A 26,578-nucleotide genomic window follows, 5' to 3' on the forward strand; every position below is an offset into this window, starting at 1 on the left:
TCACGGTTAATAATGCTCTAGTTAGTTTCCTCGGACGGAAAATGTCAGGAACTAAATCACACTAATTCAACGTTGCTCGTGAATTTTCTTGAAATGAAATATTATACATGTGGGAGAGATAAGTCGTAATTTAAGAAATATAGGAAGAAATAAGCCGAACATAAAATTCTTGATGAATTTCCTCGAGTACACAGGATAAAGTAGCGAAGCTCTCCGTGTCGCGGCTACGAGGATAAAAAAGATGTCAGAAAACTGAATCAAATTCGAATTTCCTTGAGATGAAACGTATCTTGTATACATGCGAGGAGAAAGCTGCCATTTAAGAAACATAAAATTCTTTATGAATTTTCTCTTTCTTTATAACTTTATCTTTATTATTTATAAAATATTATATTTAATATTAAATTTGATATTACATATTATATAAAATAAAATAAAATTATATAAAATAAAATATTATAAAATAAAATAAAATTATATAAAATAAAATATTATAAAATAAAATAAAATTATATAAAATAAAATATTATAAAATAAAATAAAATTATATAAAATAAAATATTATAAAATAAAATAAAATTATATAAAATAAAATATTATAAAATAAAATAAAATTATATAAAATAAAATATTATAAAATAAAATAAAATTATATAAAATAAAATATTATAAAATAAANATCGAAAAAAAAAAAAAAAAAAAGAAAGGAAGAAAGAAATAATTTTAACTTTCAACAGTCGATTTTTTAAACAAGGGGAACCACTTGCGCTGGCAACTGATTGCGGACCATAACGAGTGACCAAACCGTATACAATAATTCGTCGCTTTCTTTTTCAACTCGCCGGTACGATATCACTGGATAGAAATTATCGAGAAGTAATTTACTTTGGCTTATACTTAAATACACTTAAACCTGAGAAAATATTTTCTACAACAACAAAAATTCTCGACGTGCGTGACACGTCATTCCAGCGCAAAAGTTAAGATCGGAAATTACAAGAGTGGCACGAGCAGTGACACGGCAGTAAGAAGATACAAATATAACGCGAGGAGTGCGGGCACGCCTCGGACAAAGTAAATTGAATTGTTTCGCGGAACTTTCGTAGGTGTCTCGCACTCCGCTAATTCACGGGATAACTAAAACTCACGGCGGAACGAGACATGGAAGATGATGGTGAAAGTTAAGTGTCAACTTATCAGAACGATGTCGAGACACATCCACTGGGCTCAGACCGAATTTCTCTGTCAACTTTCAAGACAGATAGTACTTTTAACTTGTACAATGTCTTTCTCTCTCGCGTCGACTTGTCGTGTTGTTTAACGATAGTTAGTTAATTAGTCGACCGATCGCGAGATCATTTCAGTCGGTGATTAATTGGTCGATTTCGAAATCATTTCAGTCATTAATTGGTCATGACTTGTGGTTGATTCAGACATGTCGATGATTCATTGGTAATTCAGTCGATGATAGTCACGCTTGAGATTAATTCAGTCAACGATTAATCAATTCTGGTTAATTCAATCGATTAATTGTATATGAGATTAATTCAGTCGATGATTAATTGATCATCACTTGGGTTTAATTAGTAGTCATAGTTGAGTCGATAATTAATTAGTCATACTCGAGACTAATCCAGCCAGTTATTAATCAGTCACAGTTTGAAATTAATTCAGTCAACGATTAACTAGTAAAATTGTAATTATCTCAGTCAGTTATTAAGGCGTAAGTAAGAATTTATTACAATATTACAAGTACTTCGATTCATTCGTTTCGTTGGAATTTCTTTCAACATTGAAAAAACAGTGTTTGATGATATAAAGTGATTGAACAAAATATCAATAATCAATAAATTAATATTCTGGCAATCTAAATAGATAAATCAATTATACATAATGAAATAATGTATAAATAACAGTTCAGCAAATCAATAATAATGAATAAATTAATATTTCAAGCTTCTTTCAATATTTGTGATATCCACTGGATATCCACTCAAACTCGCTTCATCAGCTTGGATTTTTGAACGCTCTGCGAATGCTTTTATCATGCGATTTTTATCAAAATAAAAATACTCGAAAGTCCAGTTTATTTTTAAACGACAGGCCATTGAATGTCCAAGTTCTCGAAACGTCGAACAGTGAACATTGTTACCTGAAACGTCGTAACGTCGAATAGCGAACATTGTTACCTGAAACGTCGTAAATTCCCGAACGATCAAACGTCTTTGAACATTTTCTTCGACGAACTGTATCGCAAAATATCGTCCCTATCACGGCTTTGTCGCGTCTTTCTCTCCGTGGTGGAAATCGGCTTCCGATTTCCTCGAAAGAATTGTGCGCGCGTGTAATGAAAGATGTATCAGAGAACAGAGGTCGGGGGCTCGGATGGCTGCCATAAATTACTACGAGATCGAACGAGAAAACATCTTTCTCCGAGGCGAGGCGAACGTCGAAGCCCGCGATCGCCTGCATTATTTTATACACACGCTCGAAATGGATTTGCAATGAATTTTTCCAAGCGTGTTCGCGAGTAATGCGTTCTCGCTACGTGAACGAAAAGAGAGGAAAATATACGCCCACGTTTCGAAAGCTCGGTGTATATTCAATACACATTTCAAGAGAAATAACAATCCGGGATATTTTATTCGTTTATACAGCTATTTTAAAGTTACTCGAACTGTAATCAGTTGTACTTAGAATTGAAATTGAAACGTTCGAATATATATTTCGATATGTCGGAAATAAGTAGAAAAAGAGGAAATATTTTTATTTATCAACTATTTGTCTCTGACGATTTACAGAAGGGAAAAAGTACTACTTTCATGTCATTTAATGATTAATAGAGTGATGTGTTACTGTTTCAAAGTCACTGAAATTGTAATTAATTATATATTTAGAATTAAACCGTTCGAATATATTCGATATATTGAAAATAAGTAGAAAAAGAGGAAATATTTTTATTTATCAACTATTTGTCTCTGACGATTTACAGAAGGGAAAAAGTACTACTTTCATGTCATTTAATGATTAATAGAGTGATGTGTTACTGTTTCAAAGTCACTGAAATTATAATTAATTATATATTTAGAATTAAACCGTTCGAATATATTCGACATATCGAAAATAAGTAGAAAAAGAGGAAATATTTTTATTTATCAACTCTTTGTCTCTTACGATTCACAGAAGGGGAAAAGTACGATGGACTTTCATGTTATTTAATGGTTAACAGAGTGTGCTTCAATACCCATTCATTCTTAACAATCGATAGCCCTTGGATCTGCATCATGAAACAATTTTTCCCGACAACAATGGCCCCGGCGTTGTTCATTGTTCCACTGATTTTTAAACAAACGAGATATGCAGCGTTTCTCTCAACAATGCGCTGTTTCATTCGAAATTAACGGACCCGTTTCAACTGTGAAAAATTCTCTACGTTCTCTGCGACAGAACATCGGATATTTTAATCGAATCATTTCAGATTTCAATTTGTTCAAGAAATTGGCTTGACCCGCGTTAAAATATCGACATTAGAGTCAATTTTGTATCGAAATGTATAACCACGTCGACTGGAAATTTTTTTCCCCCGAAAGGTTCCTCACGAGGGATCGACGAACAAACAACGCAAACGCGAAAAATACATTCAGCGCTCGTCCGACCGAGGAAACTTTATTTCACGAGGGCATAACGTCCAATTGCTCCTGTCAAATTATTCCGTAAACAGCGAAAACTGCATTCTGGCCTGGGGTGGGAGAATTTTTCGAAATATCTCCGTCATTCAACACGCACGACCCACTTTCTCGCCGGGCCGCGCGAGATTCATAAATATTCGTCTCAAGAACGAAAAGCGACGAGAAACAACGGGGAAATAATAAAATCGGTTAACGTTGCTGAATTTTAAATCTATTGGCGGATGTTGTGGAATGCACTCGACGAGAAGTTGTACTTCAAACTCTTGTAATTGGACTGTTTATTATGGAGAGAAAAGTGCATAAAACGCGCGATTGATATGCAAATATATACAAAATATCCAAAGTAGAATATTTATGACAACGTGTAACAGACGAAACGAATTTTTATACAAAGGTTTCATACCTTTAGACGCGTTCATAAAAATTTTATAGTGCGTATAAGAAATTGCGGGAACAAGGGATCATTGTAAAGACTTCAGTTTTTGAAATGGGCGCAGATGGATTATTCTATGTGTAAACTGGATTACCGAATGAAATTATCTTTTATTAACACATTTACACAAATGAGTGTAAAACAAATGAAGAATATTTCCTTTACTCAGTTCAGACTGAAAGTTGAATTTCCCAAATTGTAACTCGAGTAAAGAGAATGATTTCAACTTTCTTGCAATAAAAGTCCCCCTTCCCCCTCTTCCAAATTGTGCGATAAACTGGATTTCCTCCCTGGAGAAAAGTTACCCTCGGCCAAAAAAGAAGGCTGAACCCACCGATTACCACGATTCTCAACACGACCGCACGGAAACCGTATCAAAATCACGGAACTCCATTTCAAGCTACAGACGGGGATAAACAACGTTGAATTGAATTGAATTTCGCCCGCGAGTTCTCCGGGTTAGCGACATAACCGGCGCGACGCGAAACAAAAAACACGAGGGAGGATATCAGAAACGATAAGATCCGGGGCCAGACGCCAAGTACCTGAACGCAGTCGCTTCGTTCCATTCTCCGAACGCAATTGTTATTCAGCTGACTATTATTTCTCCTTCTTGTTCTTTCGAGACGCGGTGGTGCACGGTGAAGTTTCGTAGTCGTTGAAAATAAAATAAAAAAAAAAGAAAGAAAGAAGGAAAGAGGAGCTGAAAGGAAAAAAGCGGCAGTGGGAGGATGAAAGGGAAGAAAAAGTCGGGGGCGATGCATACCGCCGGAAGCTCGAGCGAACCGTAAACAATGCTACTCGCAGATAACGTTCGCCTTTATTGCGTGTGTTGCCGGCCCAGCGACGCGAACCTGGCAGTTTAGCATTATCGTCTCTGATGGAACTTTCGCGACGAGAGGGTAACGATCGATACGCGCACGCTCCATCCTCCTCGTCGTCGTGTTTTCGTGCGGTTGATACGCTCGCGAGCCTCTGCGATCCTAGGTTTCGCCGATGTAAATTTGACGAAAATGGGAAATTGCACGGCAGCCTGAATGGCGATTCTTTTTTTATTGAGAGAATATTCGAGAGAGATTTTTTTTTTTTACCGTTTTAAGAAGAAATACCGTGGCCGCAGAAATTGTTTTAATAACACGAAGCTCTAAGCCTTCGAAAAACACTGATGAAACAAATTTCTATTTCGATTTAAAACAATGTGCGGTAATGAAACACTTTTCACGAAAATTTTAAAATTGTTAAATTTGTCCTATAAGATACAATAGATGACATAATATTTGATCTGATATTTCTAATATCAGGAAATTGAAAATTCGAAATAAAAAAAATACACTAATATCCAAACACTGCGTTTTTTTTTTTTTTTTTTGGAATTTTATTTTTCTCGCTTTTCTTAACGACGAAGGGAAAGTTTACGCGTTGGCCAGAAGCTTTCGAGAGCCACTGTACGTCGCTATGTCGCTCGTTGCCGAGGGATTAATCTTCTTCTTGCCTTCATCGTGTGCTTTCAAGCTTCTCTCAAAGCGCCAGACGCAATCATTACATCAAACGAACGAATCGAATCGTGGATGTTCATCAGGCGATTCTCTATTGACGCAGGCCCGTTTCGGTGGAAGCAGATCGTCTGTTGGAAGTTTCCGTTTGTCGCTTGAAAACGCCGGCGAATAGCGCGCGTGGAGCTATTAAAATCGTTACATCATGATGTCTGGAATTTTCTGCGCAACTACGTAGGAGCCTTGAATCGTCGATCAATATCGAGAAAAACTAGAAATCTTCGTTTAGAAATTCTCGTCCCATCGTGACTCGTAATTTTCTTTCTGGCGAAGCGAACGAACATGAAAAAAACATTTAACATTGTAGGAAACATGGATTAACGTATTTAATATTATTATTATTATATATTTACGTATTTAATATTATTAATATATTTAATTAACGTATTTAATATTATTATTATTATATTTAACGTAATTAATATTTTGTCTATTATTATATATCGTGCGTTTTTTTTTTTTCTTTTGTAAATTTCCCAAAAACGTACCGATCGACGTTCATGGTTCTTTAATGTTCTACGATAATTTTTAATTTTTTTTTTTTTTTCTTTTCTAGTCGTGAATTGAATTCATTTTCACTCACGATAATTCCTCTGTTAGACGGAAAATTCTATTTACCCAGATTTCAACTGTGAAATTAAATTTATAGCCTGTGCTGGAACTAAATCTCCTCGTAAATCCCGCTCGTCTCTGTTAGAATCGAAAGCGTATCGAAATTGTTTGTCAATTGGAAGTCTATTTATTAAAAGAAAGTAATATGAGAACAGGTTAAAGCCAGAGTCTCTGCGACAAAGCGTCGATTCTCTTTTTAATTACGTTCACGTAGAATGCCTTTGATTCGCTTCAAGCTTTATTTGCCTTCGAGCTTTCGGGGCTATTTCTGAGGGGCGAGGTGGGATGTATCGATCCCGAGAAACACTCGCCAACTTTGCATTATCCTCCTCCACCACCTCCTCCTCCTCCTCGAAACTTATTCAACTCTGACAAAAACAGGAATCAATTTCCATGATAAACAATCAGTCGTGTACACTACAGCTAACTGTTTTCTAAAAATTGTTTGAACTGCATCGTGCATAAGAAAAGTGGACAAAACTGCCCTCCCATCTACGCTCTTTCCGCTCGAACGAAATTGATACTGTTTTTTTTTTTTTTTTTTTTTTTCATACTGTTTCGTAGATTTCTTTTCATGGAAATTATATATGAAATCAAATTACGATATATCAAATACGTAATCATAAGTCGGCAGGTTCTCAAAGGTTTGAATATAATATAAACAGAAGGTTGCTCGTCCTTTTGCCTTTCTTCTGCACTCTAATTTTTCTCTCGTGCAACCTTTTGCTCGTGCTTTCTGTCGTTGGTAATTTTATCGTTAAAAGAATTTAGCGTGGACGTTCCCTCGTCTCGATTTCACGTTTAAAGTTTCCCTTAAAAGCTTCTGTCCGTTTAATTTCAACGAAAGCAAGTACCGAGGTACAAAAATTCAACGTGCGTCGCCGTTTCTTCATTCGAGCTGGAAGAACTCTCGTCCTTGATTACTTTCAACAGTGTTGCACACTAAACATCGAAAAAAATACGCATCGCTGAAGATTAATAGACTGATCGTCGTACTCGTACCGATACGTACGATCAATTTCAAACGTTCTCTTCACCGTCCGTGTATCTGTTCTAATTCACAAAGAACAATTCGAGGAAGCGTAAGAACCGGAAGTTCCCTCGCGTCAAGTGGAAACAGGAAGCTCGATCTCTCGCAGCAAACGATGAAACGTTAACGGGAATTTTCCGCGGTGCGAAGACGCGCGCGAATTATTTATAGAATTCACGGCTGGAGAGTTTAGCCGCGGTCCATAATTTCCACGCCGTTCCCCTCAGGTTTTCCCATCCCGTGCAGCATGACCGCCGGCAGAAATAATTCACGACAGGCCGGAGGAGCGCGTGTTTCACCGTGTGTTGAACGACCTCGTTTGTTATTCGTCCAGCATGTTGTGTCCGCCTCGGTAACGTAATTCGCCTCGATAGACGTTCCTTTTCGCGTGCGCGAGCGAAACGAATCGAGGAGAGAGAGAGAGAGAGAGAGAGAGAGAGAGAGAGAGAGAGAGAGTCGATAGAGAGTTGCGAAGAAAAATACGAGGATCTCTTTTTTTGTTTTTACTCCTTTATATTGACAATACATCGACTAGTAATCGTAGCATTTCGTGAGAAATTGAAGAGCACAAGAAATGCGAATAAAATATCGTTGGTATCGATTATAGTGATTGAGGGCAGAAATTAAATTCCGTGACTGTGGCCGTCTGACTCGTCACTGTCGGCTTTCACTCGTATCGACTTTTATGCGTTTAATTCGACAGAACAGATCGTATGTGAAAATGGCATAAAACAGCCTGGACGATATATTTATTAGCGAAAAGTTCATATTTTGGGGTTGAAAAAGAGAGAAATTGGATTCTTTGGCGGTTGTCCGACTTATACTGTCAGTTTTCACTTCGCTCCGCTATGGTTTCATCGTCGAGCGAATAAACTGATTGCCGAGTGAAATTGTCGGTCTTGTTACTGAAAAAATCAACGACGATTAGGGAGAAAACTAACGACAGTTGGCCTACGAATTTTCACTCGACACCTTCGGCAATGCTCGCACGAGCGATCTGCAAATATATTTGTTCGATTTGTTTCTCTGCGGGATTTCAAATGCTGGCAAAGAATCAGTGAACGAATATTTCAGGTAGATAAAATATCACGCTGTTCGTCCGCCGTTTGAGTAGAGAGAAATAAATTGAACAAATCGCACGACAAGTGCGAGTACTCGTGCACTTGGCATAGAAAACGCAGATGGAATTTCGAGCAACTGGATGAGTCAAAAGTTGGCTCGATGGAAGCCAACAGCAAGCAGCAGCAAGAAAGTTGTCGAGCCCACTCTGCTACACTTCGTGAATTATTTCGGTCGTGCCTCTTCCCGGACAGGGCAAATTTACATATAATTGCCAGCGGGTAAATCGTTCGTGTCGTTCCGATTCCAATCTCGTTTCTTCGAGACATTGAACTCGAAATCGATAAATCACCAGCTGTTTACTGGAACAGGGCAAAACTGTTCAACAACAATTAAGAGTTAATTTAGAAGCTTTTCCAAGTCTTTGTTTCGAAGAATTGTTGCAAATTAATTTCTGTAAATCGCCAGATTACTTTGCGATACAGAAAGACTTTTTAAACCTAACTTCAAAGGTGTTGAATATTCAACTGAAAAGGAAGATGGTTTTAAAACGATCGGATTATTAGAAATATTCTGGGAACCTGTTCGAACATAAGTTTGAAGAAGTTAAAATGATAGATTTGTTTGTTTGTTTCAAATATAATTTTATATTGAAATATAATTCTGATATAATTGAAATATAATTGTTTATTTGTTTCAAATGTAATCTTCAATATAATAATCTGTCATCAATATAATTGTGATATAATTGTTTCAAACGTAATCTTCTTCTTCTTCTTCAAAAAAAAAAGAAAATATTAAAATAATAAATATAAATATAAATAATATTATAGGTGTAAATAATAAATAATATTATAAATGTAAATAATAAATATAAATAATAATATAAATGCAAATAATAAATATAAATAATATTATAAGTGTAAATAATAAATAATTCTACGTTTGTCGAAACCGTGTGTATTCGTCGAGTTTAGAAATATTGAAGAAATCTCCGTGATCGTGCAGCAGAGATTAAATCTCGGACGGTAGGCTCAATAAACTCGATTGTCTCCGCGACAGTTCGCCACTATGAAGGAATCTGGGGTAACGAGACACACGGTCATCGAGAAGGTCGCGTTCATCGCGCAATCCGCCCGACGTTTCTAATCTATTTCAAGCCGCGGTTGGTTTCTAGTTTCTAACAGTCTCCTCTCAGCGTGCAGAGTATGCGGAACGACGCTCGCCCATGCGAGAAAGGAAAAAAGAGACGCGTTCATGCTGATAGATCGAAAGGAATATTTTGATTCCAATCGGTTGGTTCCAATCCGATAGTGTTTGAAGAGAATAACTGAATCGTACTCTAATACGTGAACTGAGATACGTGTAACTATGGACTTGTGTCATTTTTTGTGAAACTCTATGGAAAAGTGGAGATATATATATATGTATGGATTCTAGAGAGGTGAGAATCTTTCTCTGAAGTTTGACTCGATTGATTTCTAGCGTCTTTAAGTTTGGATATTTAATTTTTAATTAAATTTTTAATCAATTTTCGTTTTATCATTATTACAGACTTGTAGTATGCGAAATTATTTCGTGATCTCGTTCGTTGAACCTTCATCATGAAAATTAGCCCATTCTCATAAGCTTCCTATGATATGATTGAAGATACTCAAATTTTTAATTTGTCTTACTTTTTAAATTCTTTTATCTTGTTGTATCAATGAGATAAACGTTCAGTTCTCTCTCAGACAGAAGATTAAAAAGAGGAGAATAATATTATTTATTTTCACTCATATCTGTCTCTGTTCCTCCTTTCTTAACATTAACTCGCCAAAACGAAAGAGAGAGAGATGAAACTCCGAAACCAGAAAATCCATCAAGACATAAATATTCATCGGGCACACGTCGTCCCTTCATAATGTTTGCACTTCCTCGATCCTCAATAATCTAATTTCCTTCCCTCGTGTCCGTCAACCATTATGTAGTTTTTCACCATCAATCTTACCTCCTGATAAAGAATGAAAATCCTGCTTACAATGAAAAAGTACACGTTCGGGGAACATTCTTCCGCATACCGTCGTCAGATCTTCCTGTCTTCGACCTTCGTTCACGTTATTAGCATCGTCGGCCGTCGTCGACGATCCTCTTTCGTTCCGAAGTTCGTTCCATTGGCACGTTTCCAAAGCGTGGCGGAACTCCCCGAGGAGGAGAACCCGGGGAAGGTCGGAAATCTGACGAAAATCTCGTTTCACACACACACACTCACACACATACATGGTGATTCGTCACTGGCGGATGTAGGAGTGGATGATTTCATCCAGTCGATACGCGATGCGATCCCACTTTGACGCTCCGTAGCCTTTAATTACAAAATTCGACTATCGCTATCTCGTTCTGTCTCTCGTTTCTGCCTCCGCCCACGCTGAAGCTGCTTTGTGTTCTGCCAGATCTCCGACGAAATTCTCTTTCGACGAATAATCTAGAGTCGACGAACAATCGACGAACGCTTGCCCATCCGATCTCCGTCTGTTTGTCGGTGTTTGTACAAACATGGGAATCGAGGAATATATATATATATATATATATACTCACGTACGATGGAATTTTTGTAGAAAGAGATTCTTTCTCCCGCGTTTCGATTTCGATTTCAAGCTTCGCGGAACTGAGGATTTCATATACTCGCGTTCAATTGTCAAACACTGTGTCTGACTTTTCGATTCGAAGGTGGTTTCCGCTTGACGATAAGTTTCTCAACTTTCGTGTCTTTTTCCCAAAGTGTCTGCGTGAATCGTTACATCGTCGTAACATCCGTTGATGATGGAATTCGCTCGTTATGTTTTATCAACCGTAACGGAGTAATTGATCGGTCGGAAAGGCGAAACAGGGGGGTGGGAACTGGGGTTGAAAAGGTTGAGGATAGCTCCGGGCAATTTAGACTTCAGAAAGGGGTCCATTTATCACTTAAAAGATCAAGTTGGAAATTGGGATACAGAGCCGAAGGGGGAACGCGTGCGTCCGATTTGATTGATAATTTTCGCTCATTTGGGTCTGATGTGTATTTCACCTTTTCGAAAATTCGTTTCTTTCGCGTGGGAGGGCTGCTAGTTTGTATTCCACCGCCAGCGTTTCCAGTTAGTTACGTTGATTTAATAGTTAATTAGTTAACCCCCTCCCCTCGTAGCAATCTCGAATAAATAGCGAATGATTTAGCTACGCTACGATTTCATCGTACACCGACGTACACCACGTATTTTCGTTCGAAAGTCGAAATCGGGTTGATCCGTTCGAGCCTCGCTGTCCCATCAAATTGATTACAAATTGGAAACAAAAGAGGCACGAATTATCGAAAAATCGAACGTGCCTGCTTCGAGTAGATTGCCATCCGTTCTAATTTTGCATTTGTTTCTCGCGCGAATCTCTCTCCAACAGCAGCAATAAAAATAAACGAACGAATAAAATGATTCTCCTGTAACATGGAGACGATTCTCCAAAATCCAGAGTTCGCTCGTAAACGAGTATAAATAATGTTCTCTCGGGAAAAAAGAAAAATATACCAAAAAAAAGAAAAAAAGAGAGAGAAGAGAGAGTTGCAACAACATTTCACCGGATAAAAGGGGCAAATGTGACCTGATTCGCATAAACGCGGCGCGTTTGCTTCCCGTGGTCCGTAAAGCTCGTTATAGTCGGCGAACGCGACGCAAATGGTAGTTTTCGCGTGAATCCTAAACGCGCGAGCTTATTACCCCAGTGATGTGTGTGTGTGTGTGTGTGTGCGTGCGGGCGCACGGGTCGGACAAGTAAAGCAAAGGATGGGAGAACGGCAATTTCGAGGCGTACTCGCGGCGATATTTCCCCGAGTTAGCCGAACGTGACTCGTAGAGAACGGAGTAAAACGAGCAACGTACGAAATAATGAAGAGGAACGAACGCCAGCGAAACGAAATTCGCCGCCGGAGTTTCGACGATTTAAACCGGCCGACATAAAATCCCATTTCTCGATAACTCGAGATGACTTTCAAGTGAAATTTCCCAAAGACTTTTTAGCTGTTTGCGCTCTTGGATCCTTTCCTTGGAGCTTCTTAGAGTGCTCTGATGCTGGAAAGCATGACACGAGATACGTGCGTAGAAACGACAAGGTTTTCAAATGAGAAGGTAATTTTTCTCGCGACCGATAAAATAGAAAAGACGTTTCCGCGTAATACGTGGACATCAAAAACATCAGTGTCGATCTTTTCAGATGGGAGGTTCGAAATTGTTTTTAATTAAACGTGCATCTGTACAGCAGAATGTAAAACAAGGTGTCTGTGCTTTCAACAATTTTCTTCGGCTGCAAATGGGTTTCTCTCCTCTCGTTCACCACGGGAGAGTAAAAATATTCAACCCATCGAGAGACACAATTTTTCACTCTAAAAATACTGCGTCTCGCGATGCAACCAGTAGAGAAAACGAAAAAGGGAAAACCACTCAGACCAAGAAACCAAAGAAAAGGAACGAACGTGCGACAGTCCGAACGAAAGAGGCGATCTCAGTTCGAAAAGCGTTTCGAAAGTTCGAGAGTCGATCAAAGTTAAAAGATTCGCTTCGAGAGTCAGACGTGACACAGCGAGAAAAAAAAAAAAAAAAAGGATCCTTGGTAACGTTGGTAAAGGACGGAAGACGCACTCTCTTCTCTCCCTCGATATAGAATCGATAAAGAAAATAAAATAAATAAAAATACAGGGCAGAACCGCTCGCGCGATCCTCGTCCATTGTCTCTCTGGCCCCGCTCTGACCGGTCTGGCATTTTTTTTTTCTGTTGCAGAGCCGAAGAAGGAAAAGACTGAACAGAGTGCAAATGGCGCGGTATCGCCGAGCGGTGAGCCGCAAGCGAATCAGGGCACGGCTACCACCGGTAGCCTGCCGATCTCGGCGGCGCCCCCGAATTCAGGGGACCAGCAAAAGCCGAGTAGGCCCAACACCCTGGAAGCCAGGGTGGTAACCAGGAGACTGATCTTGTTCGACAGTGAGTACAGTCGTTCCGTTGAATCTCGCCAATTCTCTCGAATCTCTCTATCTCTCAGAGATCTAACCTCTTCTTAAGGTTCAGGGTTCCCTTAACGAATTGAAAATTTGTAGAATTTACGAGGTAACAGAATATTGCTTGTTCAGTTAATAAATATATACTATTATGCTATTAATATGGTATATATTAATATAGTATATAATAATATGGTATATGTTAATATGGTATATAATAATATGGTATAGGTTAATATGATATATATTAATATAGTATACTATTAATATGGTATATAATAATATAGTATATGTTAATATAGTATACTATTAATATGATATATAATAATATGGTATATGTTAATATGGTATACTATTAATATGATATACTACTAATATGGTATACTATTAATATGGTATTTAATAATATGGTATTTAATAATATGGTATTTAGTAATATGGTATACTATTAATATGGTATTTAGTAATATGGTATACTATTAATATAGTATATATTAACATGGTATCGGTATACTCATTGCAAAGTATAATTTACGTATAATTTAGTGTATCTTTCGTACTTCACACAATGTACTAAATTGTACGCTTCGATGATCCACAAGCACTATATACTATATTAATGGAACATTTTATTAATTACATATATTTTATATTTATAATATCACGTTAAATTTTATATATATTCTTACATATTGTATCTTGTATCTTGTCGGAGATATATACGGATATTAAATTAACAGAGATTAAATTAACACGATTAATTGATATCGCGATTAAACAAGATGCAATCCAACACGATTTATTTATGTTACTTATGGAGATATAAATTAAGGGAAGGGAGGAAACACGAACGATAGAAAGATGAAAAATTTAATTACACTTCAGAGCCACCAGAAGGACGAAACAAATGGAATAGGCTATAACATTATTTTTGCGACGTTGGTCAGAGTGAAATGAAATATTCAACGTCTCCGTGAAAATGCACGTCCAGTAGCGTGATTTCTGAATTTCAAACGGTGTCGTTAATTACTCTCTGTTGATCACATATGTATTCGTGCGTCAATTTTATTGCCTTCGTTAATTATTTCAAACGTGATCCAACGCGTGTGCATTTTCAATTTCCCATTGCCGGTGAATGCAAGCTCGATGTTCCAGCTCTTTTCTCCTATGAATTTTCGTGAAGAGACACTTTCCATCGCGTAATCGTCAAACGACAAGAGAGAAACTTTGGAGAATTCGAGGCGCGTGATCACGCGTGTTTCCCGCGGAACGTGAAACAAGATGATTCTAATAATAATATGCCATGAGTTACGACAGCTCGTTAACAGGAAGTGGTGTATCGCGGGGCACGTTCCGCGAGGCTGAAAGAGGCTGACCTGAATAAAATCGTAAAAAATAAAAAGTAACTCGCTCGTAAAAGCGGAACGAAATAATTAATGGCCAGAACGCCATAGTCCATGTGTGCCAACTACACAACTATCTCAGTTATTTCCCCTTTTTACGAAATCCAATATTCATTTTGAAATTTTCTCGCGATTCTTCAGATTTCCCGCCGAGTTTGTGATCTTAAGAACATTCTTTCATCAATTGCACGAGTATTTAATTACTAATAATACAATGTCAACAGAAGAAATTCGATATAAAGTATCCTTCAACGTTATTCCTTCGAACGTATGTCTCAGAAATTTTCGCAATGAAATTCGAACACGTTCGAATTAATTTATCTCGTGCACCAAACATACTTACACCACCTTTTTCGTTATCTACGTGCGATTGATTCGAGGTAAAAGTAGTACGATGACCGATTTCCATTACCCTCCATGCTGATTATCGGTTTCCAGATTATCGAATTGATCGTGTCGCGATTAAAATAATATCCACTCCTGGTGGGAGGGAAATATAGAACGAAGAGGGGTTGAACGACCGAGCAACGAATAACTCGAACGTTATATGAAACGACGTCGCGTCGATATTGCACCCGTGATGAAATTACGATTTTTCTTTTTTTTTTTACTATTATCAGAAAACTGTCAGCCAATTTAATATCATGGCACTCTCTTTGTTATTTCTTTTTTTCTCTCTCTTTTTTTACAGCGCGCTATTAAATTCCAAGGACGATACACACACCCCTCGTATCGTATCGACACAATCAAAATTGTTATACACTGTTCGCTCGTGACGTTCATTATCCCTCGCGCGAACCTCGGCGATAAAAATAATAATGAATTTTTAGAAAATTCTTTATTGCTTTATCCGTGTAACGACCTGACGTCAAAATATTTCTAATCAGTGTGAGCTGGTAGAATGGACGTTGAAGACAGATACAAGCGCAAGTTTCTGGTCTTTTTGTTTCTCTGACTTTTATTTTAGTGACGAATTGAAAACATATTTGAATTTTGAAATTTACTTTACCTGCGATACTCCACTTTGGATACTCTGTACAGAAAATAATTAAATCTATTTGATTGGTTTTCAAATCACGGAGGTAATTATTATCTCGAAATTGAAGAACCAAATAGATTTCCGAGAATTTTATTGAACTTCCTTTCAATAAAATGGCTGCATATGCGAGAGCACGTACGAATGAATTGTCAAATGAAACAAAAACGTAAAGGAAACGAATTAGCACGAGCAACAACGAGTTATAATAATGTTAAACGACTGCGACTGTTCGTTTGTTGCGAACTGAAACGACACGAATACGTGGAATTCACACGTGCGCGAAGGCAAGCGACGCTTGCAGTGAAATGCTAAAGCGAGGCGAGCCGAGCGCAAGTGGAACTAATGCGTTTACGGTCAGACCTGGTTGCGCGTCAAAAGTCGCGAGCGGTGTATTATTATTATATATATATATATAATAAATGCCTGTAAATCCTGACATTCTCGGGGCTTTAATAAATCGGTGGTGTGAAAAATCATGCAGATTAAATTAATCGTTGCCTTTGTGATAAAAAGGAGAGATTAAAGAGATTATCTGTTACCGAAGATAAAAGACTTTCATGGAGAAAGATATGACAGGAAGTTGTTTATAACGCAATGCTTTAATAGTTAACGGCAGTGATTAATGACTTTTGTTTTGTTCACATGAAACTGAAATGTTCACTGATAATTGATACACTTTCAAACGAGATATTTGTCGATAAAATATTAAATCGATAAAATCCATATTGTTGTTGCGAATATAATTGAAAATTTCCTTATCTGTTAAATACTGCAAGGAGCATTATTATTTCGATGTTTTGCGAAAAACATTTGGCCAGAGTGAAATTCTAGTTCAGTTCAAATTAACAACATTCTTCCTGTAAACATTTTTTCGAATTTAAAAAACTTTTCACTTCAACAATGTAATAATGAAATAATCGCAATTTAAAATCTTTCGGCTGAAATGCACAGCCACTCCATATTCTGAATATTTTCGCACGTTCAAATTATTGAGCATTCTCTCGATTCTTCCCAAACGAGAGTTGCAAGAACTTGACTTGATGTTAAGAAATTTTCGTCTCTGAAATTGGGAATTCTGGAATGACGAAGAAACGAAAAGGAAAGAAAAGGAAGAAACAAAACGCAGACGTTTTCCTTAAGCAGATAGCTCGTTGAAATCCGCGTGAAACGTGTTCTCGCGAGATCGTGTTTCTCGATAGCTGTCCATGTACCGGCGAAGCTGGATTCGAAGATAAAAGCGGACTTTGAAGTTTCGGAAAGTAAACGAGAGTTTGTGGTAAAGGTGATTTACGCGACGGAAGCCGACGGCGCGCAAAAGTTGGCCATCGTTTGACCGGCAGCTTTTTCCCGGTGAAAATTCGCCGTCGAATCGACGACGAAAACTTCCTGCGTCCGCTTAAAAATCTCGACCGTCTTTTGTACTTGTCTCTCCGTCTGATGGAAACTTTTGCAGGAATTGTCGATACCTTTCAGTCCGCGTTCTTCATTTTGCTGGTTGCTGGTCCCGACAACTTTTCTTTGTCGCTCAATCGAGTCGATTCGATTTTAACAAATGGCAAACTTCGCGACAATGCACATTATGGAATTTGTACATTTGCGGAAGCTAACTCTGAATGAACGGACTCGTACCTGACGAACTTTCGAATATTTCACTGAGATGTAAATGTATTTCGTAATTTTTATGAGATAATAGAATAAAATAGAATAATAAAATAACACTAAATGGTAACCTCCTGTCAACAATTGTATTGTTCACTCCGGAGTTGATCAAGTTCGACAATAATTGAATTGCAATTGTAATTGAATAATAATTAAAAATATAATAATAGTATAATATGTAGTATATATACTAATATTACACGTAGAAGCTATATTTAAATATATTAATATTTAATTAATTATATTATATTAAAATATGCTAATATATGTATAATAGTATACTACAAATTGTTAAATTATTTATATAAAATTATAAATTAATTATATAATAGTATACTATAAATTATTAAATTATTAAATATATTATATATTATTATTAATATTAATTAGTAATATATTAATAATAATATACTATATCTAACTAATATTAATTAGTAATATATTAATAATAATATACTGTATTTAACAACTTAATAATTTACTACATACAGTAATATATACATAGTATAATACATTAACAGAATACACAGAAACTATACTATAAATTTTCAAGCTCAATTTCATCGAAAACGAAATATACTACACTATACTTAATTTAAATATACCAATAGTATACATTAAAACTGTACTTTCGAGGAAATTTCCAAGTTGAATTTCCTCGAAAATCAAGTGACAAAAGTGTTGTCCTCTCTTTTACAAAAATCATCCTCTTGGCAAAGGGAATCGTGTCTCTTGCAGCAATTTCTGTTCCACAAGAATGTATCGCTTTCTCACTTCGATTCTTTCGAAATTAAACGAACGAAAATTCATTCTATGCGTGTGTCGCTCTTATTCTCACTGTGGTAAGTACAGTTCGATGTTTCCCGACCTCCTCTCGCTTCGAAACACACGAAAATTCCAAGAGCATCGCGACTCTACCTTTAATCACCCCTGGTTTGCATCCTCCTCCTCGCTCTGATCCTCTTTCGCGAACGAGGGAGCGTCGTTTGTTCCTTTCGACGGAATTTCCCTCGGTCGAAGGGATTCTCGGATGACGGGATCGCGGCGTTCTGGAGAAATTGCATCGTCTCGGGAGCGCGATTTGCGCGTTGAAAAATGCTGGGACAAGGTTAGGAAAGAAGAGATTAGGTGACACGATTCCTTGCTATTTCGCGGCCATTTTGCACACCGTACGAGAGTGTTGTTGAAGGACGTGTGCATGTATATCAGAATTTCGTTCGAAGAAGATCACGGTCTCGCGTGTGACGGGGATGTTTCTCTCGATCGTTCACTGCGATTGTCAGATAGATGAAGCGATTTGCATTATTCTGTGGGAAAACTCGTGCTGCGAAATACCGATACCGGTACGAAACGTTGAACGAAAATGAAAGATTCTATAGATCCGTTGTGTGTTTTACACGAGACGTTCCGAAATTTCATGAACGCAAATGTATTAACGAAGTTTGATAGCTACGAGTGATGAGAAACGACAAGATAAACACTTGTACTTGTACTTATCCGAACTATAACCAGCAAGACAATCATTTGTTACAAGTTTGCACGCATTCGTGCGAAATTTAAAGGTGCTAAAGCGCATAGAATACATATAATGCACAAAATTACGTAGAATATCCAAAGTAGAGTATTCGTTATAATTTTTAACGTCAGTGAAACTGAATCCTTAACTAGATCGTATACCCATAAAAAAATGTGAAATTGCAGAAAAATCCCGTGTCAATTTACTATACGTTGATACTTATTATATTTAGATACTTATTAATCTTATGTACTACAAGGGAAACTAAATTATACTAAATTTGGAAGATTATATGCCGCATCTACTACAGCGGTTTAATACTCTCGTTTCCATAATGTAAAATCTAAATCCATAAGCTCGAGTAATTTAAAATCTAAAAGTTGCAAACTCGATTTCCACTTCCCTCGGAATTACGCGTTCACAAGCGTAAATTTGCGAGTTTACGTGCTCCATGAAAGAAAATACCAGAGATACCAAGTCGCTGACTCGGTGCATGAATTTCCGGCGCTTGAGCCCGTCGCAAAAATGCTAAATAACTTCTCGGTGGACACCTAACCGCAAACCGACGGCCGAAATTTCGGTGCGGCAAGAACTTGGCGCATAGTTCCGCAAGATCGCTGGAATTTCTCGAATTCCCTAGCCGAAAATCGATGGGTTCGTGGACCAGTTCTCCGCTCCTCGATCCTTGTGTGTAAAATGAACTGAAGAACATCACTTTCCTTTCTCTCCTACTTGCTCTCGTCGACAAAATTACACTATGCTTTGAGTAACTGCAAGCTTTGAATCGACGAGCAATAAGTATCGTAACTTTCTTTCAGTTCAGCGAAATTGTTCGCACCATTTGTCAATTCCCACTACTAACTTATCAACACTTGGGCTAAAAATAGAGATCGACGACTAAAGCGTGATATTTTTCACGAAAGACACGAAAGCACTAGAGACGGAAAAATTTTATGATTTTATAAGAGAGTGCGCAAGCTTTTATTTATACATTTTACGAATCTCTGAAAATACGTTGCTTTAATTTATGTAAATTTTCTTACGAGTTTTTCACAAAAATTATAAATCGGTCACTTTGAGAGCTACCACGTTGGTGGTTCTAGTATCATGTTATAACAAATACTCCAATTTTCACGAATCCTTTTAAACTTCGAATCTTATATAAATTTTCTTACGAGTCTTTCACAAAAATTACAAATCGGTCACTTTGAGAGCTACCACGTTGGTGGTTCTAGTATCATGTTATAACAAATACTCCAATTTCCACGAATTCTTTTAAACTTCGAATCTTATATAAATTTTCTTACGAGTCTTTCACAAAAATTAAAAATCGGTCACTTTGAGAGCTGTCACGTTGGTGGTTCTAGTATCATGTTATAACAAATACTCCAATTTCCACGAATTTTTTTAAACTTCGAATCTTATATAAATTTTCTTACGAGTCTTTCACAAAAATTAAAAATCGGTCACTTTGAGAGCTGTCACGTTGGTGGTTCTAGTATCATGTTATAACAAATACTCCAATTTCCACGAATTTTTTTAAACTTCGAATCTTATATAAATTTTCTTACGAGTCTTTCACAAAAATTAAAAATCGGTCACTTTGAGAGCTGTCACGTTGGTGGTTCTAGTATCATGTTATAACAAATACTCCAATTTCCACGAATTTTTTTAAACTTCGAATCTTATATAAATTTTCTTACGAGTCTTTCACAAAAATTACAAATCGGTCACTTTGAGAGCTACCACGTTGGTGGTTCTAGTATCATGTTATAACAAATACTCCAATTTCCACGAATTCTTTTAAACTTCGAATCTTCCTTTCCTTAAATTTCTAGATCATTTATTTATCACCCCGCGTAGTTGCAAGTACAACGTTTCAATCCTTATCACGCGCCAGGTCCCTAAACCGCGACGAAAAAGAGAAGAAAGATAAAAAGACGGAACAAAGCAGCGACGAAGTTCTCTATACCGCGGCAGCGATAAGAAATGGAATTTCAAGCTCAGCCAGAACAGCTCTCTGTTGCATTGTCGTCGTCTGGCGAATCCTCGCCCGGCGTTCCTTCATTTATTACGGTTTACGCGAGAATTTTCGCGCGTGACAAATGCACCGTGACGCAAATGATACAGCGAGCGGCAGAGTGAAACGAAAAAAAGAAGGGAAAACGAGAGAACCGGGAACGAGGGTGAAGAAGAAGAAAAGTAGAGAAAGAGAGAGGGAATACGCGAAAAAGGAAAAACCGGCCGAGTTGGAAGTTTGCAATTTGTCAACGGCCGGTGGATGGAAACGAGCAACGCGTAACTATGCCAAGCTTCACCGCCGTCCGTGTTACTCGCCGATGAATCATATCTCCCGTAAAGAATTGGCACGCTTGGCTCTTCTCCTGCTTGCGGCCGGCAGAGAGGAGCAAGCTGCGAATAAAACCGTTTGTCCACCGATTTTTCTATCGTTGCGTTTCCGATCGTGTTGCGCGAGCATTCGGCACCCAATGGAAGGGAAGATCGATCGAAACGTGACCGTCAGGATTGATTAGGTGCGCCTGATGGATTGATTGAGATAGCAGGTAGCCGATCAATTGCTCAGACTGCTATCGGAAGCCTGTTCATTGAAGTGAAATTGAAGGAGTATATTTGGTAGTGATGTGGGAGGATAACGCGAGTCTCTGTAAGAAAATTAGTAGTATGTTACGTCGTTTATCCTGAGGATTAACACGTTCGAGAAGAAATGATTGCAACCGTAGATAGTATGTTTCGAGTTTCTGCAAAGTGACCTTATTCCAGATGTTCATTCAGACAATACACGAGTATGTAAATCTAGGCTTCTCAATGTGCCACAGATGTGTGTACGTGACGCTGGGATAATCTTCGTTCGTTTTTATTCAGATTGAAAAAAAGAAATTGACTTGATGAAAATCGATACGTCACAGATCACGTTACATATCGTTTCGAATTATCGGAGTTTGGTTCGCGCGTTTGGAATTTTATCCGAAACGAAGATAAGAAATGTACAATGGTTAGACGAAGTTTCGAGGATTCTCGAACAATTATTCGTTTTAATGCACGAGGCAAGATTCTAATTTCATACCGCCGCTCGATCCATCCTGGAGAAGTAGGTCGTTCTATATTCGAATTCAATCGGAAGTATTGAGATTCAGTCCAATAGAACATGCGATAGAACGACTTTCCAAGTGCCTAGAGATACGTCCACGATTCTATTACTTTACAAATCTTCAAGTTTAAATCGATCTTGCGCTATACTTTGCACGATTCTCGAGTTCATTCGTACTCGACACTCTGGGCTAATTGAAAACTTGTTACATCGTCGTTTGCTCGTGTTGTTTTACATCTAATAGTAAATAATATGCGAAGAACTAACGAGCTATTTTGTTCCTCTTGTTTCTCAGTGGAGAAGGGGGTCTTGGACCAAAGCAGCGAGAACCAGCAAGTGATCGAGAGGTGTTACCCTCTGCCACCTCAGAACACGTTGATGCTGTCGGAACTTCCGGAACCGCCGATTCCCCTGAGCGAGATCGGGCCGATTCCGCCTCCTCCGATGTTCAGCTCTTCGAGTCCGACCCTCCTGTTGGCTAAGCAACGACAAATACGGAATCCCCTGTCGTCGGACTACGAAGACGAAGGTACGCTATCCTTCCAATCTAACTGTGTAACTTTCTTTACTCGCAAGTAAACATTAACTTTGCAATAAATAAAATTTCGTCCTTTTCCATTTTCACATATATTCGTCGAGCATATCGAGTCGAACATTCGTCAAATACTTCGTACATGTGATAGATCTTGAGGATTACTTTGAGAGTGCCTATTAAAAAAAAAAAAAAGGGGGGGGGAACCTTTGAATTAATTCTGATTACGAGCCAATAATCGTTGAAGAGAGCCGTTAGAATCAACTCGACCAAGTGCTGAGAGTCGTAAAAAACACGTAACCGTTAACTGGAGCCGATGTACATATAACGAAGTCATAAAATTGATCAGTAACTGAAGAAGTTTGCTCGTTTCGAGCTTGGAAATTGCGTTGTTTAAGACGTTCGAGGACACGAACTCGATATTGCTTCCTTTCTTTATAGCACCTCTCTTTAAAGGTGTATATTCTTTTCTTTTTCTTCTTCTTCTTCTTCTTCTTTTTTTCATTATTTTCGTTTTCTCTCTTCGGCTCCTTCGCAGAGGACGACGACGTCTTCGAGGAGGAGGACAACATGTACGTGCCGAGGATGTCGCAACCGGATCCGGCCATCGACACGTCCAGGGTTGAGGAGATCCCCGCGAAGGAGCCGAAGTTTCACGCGGTGCCGCTCAAGAGCGTGCTGAAGAAGAGGGGTTCCGGAAGTGGGCCCGGAACGCCGCAGAACACGCCGACGCAGGAGAACAGGCCGTTGACCCTTCGTCAGGAGCTGCACGCCTCCTTCAAGTTAGTGCAACGGCAAGCGATTTCTCTGCTGACGAGGAACCCTCTTCAGACATCTTTCCCCTTGAAAGACTCGACGGTCACATAACAAAATTTTCCCATTAATTCCCATCTGACTCTAAGTCCATTAGGAGAAAGAAAGAAAGAAAAAATAAAGGAAAGAATATTCTCAATCTTTTAATTACAGAGAGAGAGAAATTCTCAATTCGTTTTCGCAGTCGAAACGAGAAAGGGGAAACTTTATTTCCTTAAAGGGGATTCTCAGTTTAAAGAGAGAGAGAGAAAAGAAGAAAGTATTATAATTCACGGAGAAGTATTTCCCCGGAGAAATTAGGGAAATAATTGAACAATGTGACCGCGAGTCATTCATTCCGGATCAAGCACAAGATAGATTCGTCGCGAAGAGAGAAACGAGTCTTCTTCGGGGATTCTAAGGCGTCGGCGACAAGATGTCTTTCATTCGCGGTGTAACTATGATTTCTGATCGGTACTCGGACGATCCTACTGCGGAGAATGAAAGGCTCGGCCGAGAGGAATTAAGGGCGAACTGTTTGAGTTTAATTAGCGTGTTGGGTTTTAATGGAAAAACCGGTTAGAAACCCCGGAGAAGCTCGTTCTGGAACATCGTTCTTCACCCTCCAGCCTTGTCATCTCTCTCGCTTTCTCTCTCTCTCTCTCTCTCTCTCTCTCTCTCTCACACACACACACGCGCGCACGTGCACCGTGTTCCCGCATATTTTCTTTCTCTTTCTATTGCAGGTTCCCTTTCATTCATCGTTCTCGTTCGAATGGACCCGCGTTGTGCTAGTTTCAATTTCGTTTCGATGAATTTCGGTAGTAAGAACACCGATTTCCAACATTCGACACGGTCAATTTACGGAAATTTTATTCGCCAGATCCAAAAAAAAAAAAAAAAAAAAGAGGAAATAGCACGGTGTTCTTCTTTTCTTTTTTAGCGCATAATAGACCACTTGTTTTTCAGTAGAGGCTTGGTATTTTTTAAATCTTAGTACGCAAGCAGTTCAGTTGCAGCGTTTGTCAAATTGTCAGATCGTAGTCGTTCATCAATGATCAAAACGTAAACAACGTATACGATTCGATTCAGATTAAGTCAGATCTCTTTCGATTAAACTGACACGTTGATCATATTTTACTGAAACTGTTCGCGCGACAACTGTGAATTTTCAAATATTTTTTAACTCAAAGATCTCGCGAGATCGAGGCGTTCTTAGAAAAATAGATTTCTTCATTTAGAAACAACTCGTTGAAATACAATTTTTGTAGATTTTTAGAGTCCAAGCGCGATAAGGATAAAAACGAAATTGTAAGATAGATTGATCGCTCAAGGAGAAGGCACGGGTTTGCGACATTCTATAATTTATGAAAATATTTACCAAGTGGAAAAACCGAAAAAAAAACCGACAGAAAAAGAAAAAAAGAGAAATGCAGTATCAAGCAGTAACATTTTATACGAGGGTCGTATCTCGCTCAGTAGTCAGACTCGTGCATTTATCCCCGGCCGCGTAAACGTTGTGCAGGTCCCTTTACGACGCAGCGTTTCGCACGTAACGACCGAGACGTTAAATTCAAAGTGAAGCGCGGAGAGTGTTGTTCGCTTTCGATTGTTAAAGCGAAAAGAGAGCCGGGCGACGTGTACGGTTTTCGAAGGTTGAGTCGAAGGGATCGAGAGAACGATGCTCCGGTGGTGAGGCGAATCCCGCGAGGGGGTAGCTTCGCGCATCCGTCCATTGAACGAAAAAGAAAAACATATTAAAAAAAAATAAAAAAAAAGAAAACACAACGAGAATCACTAGTTAAAAATATGGTATTTTTCTTATGCTTAACCAGAAGGCCACCGTTGAGGCCTAGGATGAGAATATGGTAATTGGGCATTGGTCTAACTAAGCATGCGCGAACCAATATGGTATATACATATCCAAATATATATATATTATATGTATAAATATTTGTCTTATATATCCACGGCGGTTGATCGCAGAGAACCAACAGTGTTCTAGCCACTTCTCTTTTTCTCCATTTTCTTTTTTCTTTTTTTTTTTTCTTTTGTTTCTGTCTCTTGTATATATATATATATATATATAAATACAAATACTGCGTCTCGTAAAAATCTAAAATCACGCCGAAGCGTGACGTATCTACGCAACTTGCAGCGATCGAAAATGGAAAAATGAAACGAATTCTCCATTTTGGAATTTCTTCGAGTGAATTACAAATTTATGTGGATACGCGAAGCAAAATGTAGAAAAAAATGTATATTTGAAATCGCATTCCGAGAAATAATTTAATCTCTCCTCCAAAAGAAGTACGTTGTATTCATTGGAAAAATGAAAAGTAATATGTGAGAAACTAATTTATTCTTTTTACGTGGAAAACTAGTTCATTCTGGTCCTATGCACGACCACAGTGACGTAGTATTTAATCGCGAGAATTAAGAATTTGAGGGTAGTGATGGTTTTATTGTTACGAGACGCAATATAATATGATATTTCTATTTTACTCTCTTTCATTCTTTCCATTCTTTTTTTTTTTCTTCTTGCATATTTCTATCTCTGTCTCTTTCTCTCTCAAGATTATATATTTTCCCTTTTTCTCTTTATATTTTTTTCTCTTTTTCTATTTCTCTCTTTTCTTTCTCTCTGTGTGTCAGTACCAGGAGTGCCGTGAGCATGGTAAACGTACGACCTTAAGCATGAGAAAACCCTAGGGAAAACCCATGAAAACTATCGCCCACGCTTCACACGTTCCATTATCGTCGTCTCACGCGGCCAGAGAACCTCGGAATCCGATCGATCGACGCTGATCTCGAGATTCTTTGTCATTGCAGCTCGGCGAATCGAGCTGCGGACGGCAGAAAACTGAGCAGCTCGATTCGTCCGTCGGTCTGTAATGGATTAAAGAAATGTCACCGGGATCGTGACGCTTCTTCTTCTCCTTCTTTTTCTTCTGCTTCTTCGAGTTTTTTGCGTTCTGTCCTTTCCTCTTGCGTTCCCATTGCCACGCGCGGCTTCGACGCTTTTCACGCTCGTTCGCTTTCACGACTGACAATCGAATTTTCCCAGGTAAAGGACGCGACTTGTGCCGCCACACTCGTTTTAATTATTCCATCTATTCACAACTTTCTGGAAATTTTCTCGGGGAAAATGA

At 38.2% G+C, this 26,578-nt stretch overlaps 1 protein-coding gene across 8 annotated transcripts in view; it reads left to right on the forward strand.

The window, feature by feature from the left end:
* Positions 1 to 26,578, forward strand: part of LOC122531627 (phosphatase and actin regulator 2-like) — a 71,013-nt gene that overhangs the window by 36,072 nt on the left and 8,363 nt on the right. For 4 of the 8 annotated variants that reach the window (XM_043659676.1, XM_043659679.1, XM_043659677.1 and 1 more), the window contains exons 3-6: positions 13,162 to 13,362; positions 22,398 to 22,631; positions 23,173 to 23,416; positions 25,262 to 25,294. In XM_043659676.1, coding sequence (XP_043515611.1) covers positions 13,162 to 13,362; positions 22,398 to 22,631; positions 23,173 to 23,416; positions 25,262 to 25,294 — 712 coding nt within the window. Of the gene's footprint in view, positions 1 to 13,161; positions 13,363 to 22,397; positions 22,632 to 23,172; positions 23,429 to 25,261; positions 25,295 to 26,578 lie in introns of all 8 variants that reach the window. The other 4 variants (XM_043659681.1, XM_043659682.1, XM_043659680.1 and 1 more) reach the window with 3 other exon arrangements.

Source organism: Frieseomelitta varia, unplaced genomic scaffold, assembly GCF_011392965.1.
Source record: "Frieseomelitta varia isolate USP_RPSP 00005682 unplaced genomic scaffold, Fvar_1.2 scaffold_407, whole genome shotgun sequence".
NCBI lineage: Eukaryota > Metazoa > Arthropoda > Insecta > Hymenoptera > Apidae > Frieseomelitta > Frieseomelitta varia.